This window comes from Acanthisitta chloris, unplaced genomic scaffold (assembly GCF_000695815.1).
Source record: "Acanthisitta chloris isolate BGI_N310 unplaced genomic scaffold, ASM69581v1 scaffold4671, whole genome shotgun sequence".
In the NCBI taxonomy this organism is placed as follows: domain Eukaryota; kingdom Metazoa; phylum Chordata; class Aves; order Passeriformes; family Acanthisittidae; genus Acanthisitta; species Acanthisitta chloris.
This window is the reverse complement of record NW_008654239.1, coordinates 10,122-12,570: the sequence shown is the minus strand read 5'-3', so window position 1 is coordinate 12,570 and position 2,449 is coordinate 10,122. Positions and strand designations below refer to the sequence as shown.

The window sequence follows — 2,449 nt, the reverse complement described above, 5'->3', positions numbered from 1 at the left end:
ACAGATGTGGGAAGAGGCCATTGCCTTGGGTAAAGAACTTGCAGAGCAGTATGAAAATGAAATGTTTGATTATGAACAACTCAGTGAACTGCTGGTAGGTTGCTTTTTTTTTTATAGCTACATAGACACTGCAAGAATTTTTCCAGACTTGAATTCCTAATCTTTTCAAATTCTATCAAAAATACTCTTGTTGTGACAGAAAAACACAGAAATAGTTGCCCATTTTGGCTTTGTTGCACCAATGTTTATTATCTACCACTGGAGTGCCTGAAAAACATTGAAATTATTTTTTTTTCAGCTGAAAGAAAAAATATTTCAGTTATGTTAAGCTGATTTATTTGGGGTATAATGGGAAATTTGGAATTGAAATATAAATGGGAACATGAAAAAAATCCCCATTCTCTCTCAAGTGTCTTTCCATATTCACGTTTCTTTTTTTAGGTATGAATAATCCCCAAGCATTCATGTCTAGAGTCAGTTATTTTTGCCCTGACATTACCCATTCATTATGCCTGCACAGTTTTTCCCTCCTGTTCTCTTCCAAGGAGATAAATGGCAGCTGTCACTGTCCCTCCTGACGTCTCAACCATTCCCCATGGGAGCTGGGACATGATTCCAGTTTGGTTCTGAAAATTCTCAGTCTTCAGGTTTTTGATGCATTTTTACCTTTGCACTCATTTTCCTTCGTTTCTCTGCACTGTCTATCTGCTTTATTCCAGTCTGGCTGAGCTGGACACTCAAGTGATGTGTCAGGGTTTAAGCCCAGTGAGTGTCTCAGCCCCAACTCACTCCTTCCTCCTGGTGGGAAGGGGGACAGAATCAGGAGGGTGAAAGTGATGCTCGTGTGTTGAATAAAGGCAGGTTAATAGGAAGAACAAGGAATTCCTTCCCCACTTCCCATGAGCCCCAGGAAGGCCCCAGGAAAGCAGGATTCCATCATGAGTATTGGAGACTTGGGAAGACCAACTCCTCTCTCCCCTCCTTCCTTCTTCCTCCCCAGCTCTGTGTGCTGAGCATGATGCCATGTGCTCTGGGATACCCCTGGGGTCAACTGTCCTGTCTGTGTCCCCTCCCAACTCCTTGTGCACCCCCAGCCTGATCCACCTCCCCCTGGTGGGGTGAGGAGCAGAAAAGGCCTTAACTCAAACCCAGTGCTGGTGTCAGTGGAGAAAGAGGGTGCAATGATGCAGTGACACCTGGGCTGGGCTTGGCTGAGGTGGAGGTAATTCTCTCCACAGCAGCTGGAGTGGGGCTGGGGGTTGGATTAGTGCTGGGAGCAGAGTGGATAACACAGGGATGGAGAATAATACCAAATTGTGTGTTTTTCACCATTTGTCTTGCCCAGTAAACATGTCATTGTTTACATTAAGTGCCATAATTCCAGGCAGTGGTTTAATCCAGGTATAGTTCATCAGCCTATGGACATGGAGTTTCTCCCTCATCTAATAGGGGAGATCCAGAACTTCCAGTTCTCACATCTGACAGCTAAGTTTGTCTGTTCTTCATGTATCAGCCAAGAGAAATGGAGAGAGAGCTCACAAAATGAGTCCTGGCATGCACTGGGCATTGATCCCTCCTGAGGCAGAGATCAATTCACACACATATGAGTCAGGTCTCACATCCCACATCAGCATTTCTTATTGCTGATGTTCAATAGCTTTTTTTTTTTTATTCCCCACAATAAAATGTAGAAGTTCTTTTGTTCTTTCTGCTCTCCCCTCTTTTCTCTTTTATTCAAGCAATATTAAATATTAGACTCTAGGACAACTCATAAATGACAAATAGTTTTGCTACAGATGAACTGAGAAATCCACAGCAGTTCTGGGTCTTTGTAGTCTTCTTGCCGTTTACTGTTATCTGTCGTGTGGGAGCAGCAATAAACCTCCCCCCAAAGCAGAAATCATCCTCTTTGCACAAATAATAGACTAAAAAGAAGGTAATGAACAGATTGTCATTTGCTATTATTTCATCATTGGAGATAAAGAACTATTCCATGTCCAAAGCAGATGTGTTTAGGTCTGAATTTACATATTCCTGCAGCTTTCAACCTGCTGCTTTCCCTCTGCAAATTGATAGTTGTAAATATGGAAGAGAAGGAGGAGAAAATGGAATGAAATGTAACAGCCCCAAGCTTGGCAAGTCAGCACCATTGAGATGAGCTGAGGGCAGTGGTGTGTGGCTTCATCCTTCCACATCCAGTGCTGGAGGTGTCACAGCTGGGAATTCAGGCTGCCTTGAAAATTCTTGACCTTCACCAAAACTGAGATGTTGAGACAATGAGACTCAGCAAGATGAGGTTCATCAAAGTTGAGATGTTGTATATGGAACTATAAGGTTTGTCAAAATTGAGATATTGGATGTGGAATGATGAGGTTCACCAAGATGGAGTTCATCAAAATTGAGATATTGGTTATGGAGCAATGAGGTTCAACAAGATAAAAATTGAGAT

The 2,449-nt window shown here is 42.6% G+C and overlaps 1 protein-coding gene across 1 annotated transcript in view; it reads left to right on the top strand.

Moving 5' to 3' along the window:
- Positions 1-2,449, top strand: part of LOC103810504 (dedicator of cytokinesis protein 1-like) — a gene marked incomplete at both ends in the record, with an annotated part of 39,241 nt that overhangs the window by 31,358 nt on the left and 5,434 nt on the right. Inside the window, one exon of the mRNA XM_009083405.1 lies at positions 5-94. Within this exon, the coding sequence (XP_009081653.1) occupies positions 5-94 (90 nt within the window). The remainder of the gene's footprint in view (positions 1-4; positions 95-2,449) is intronic.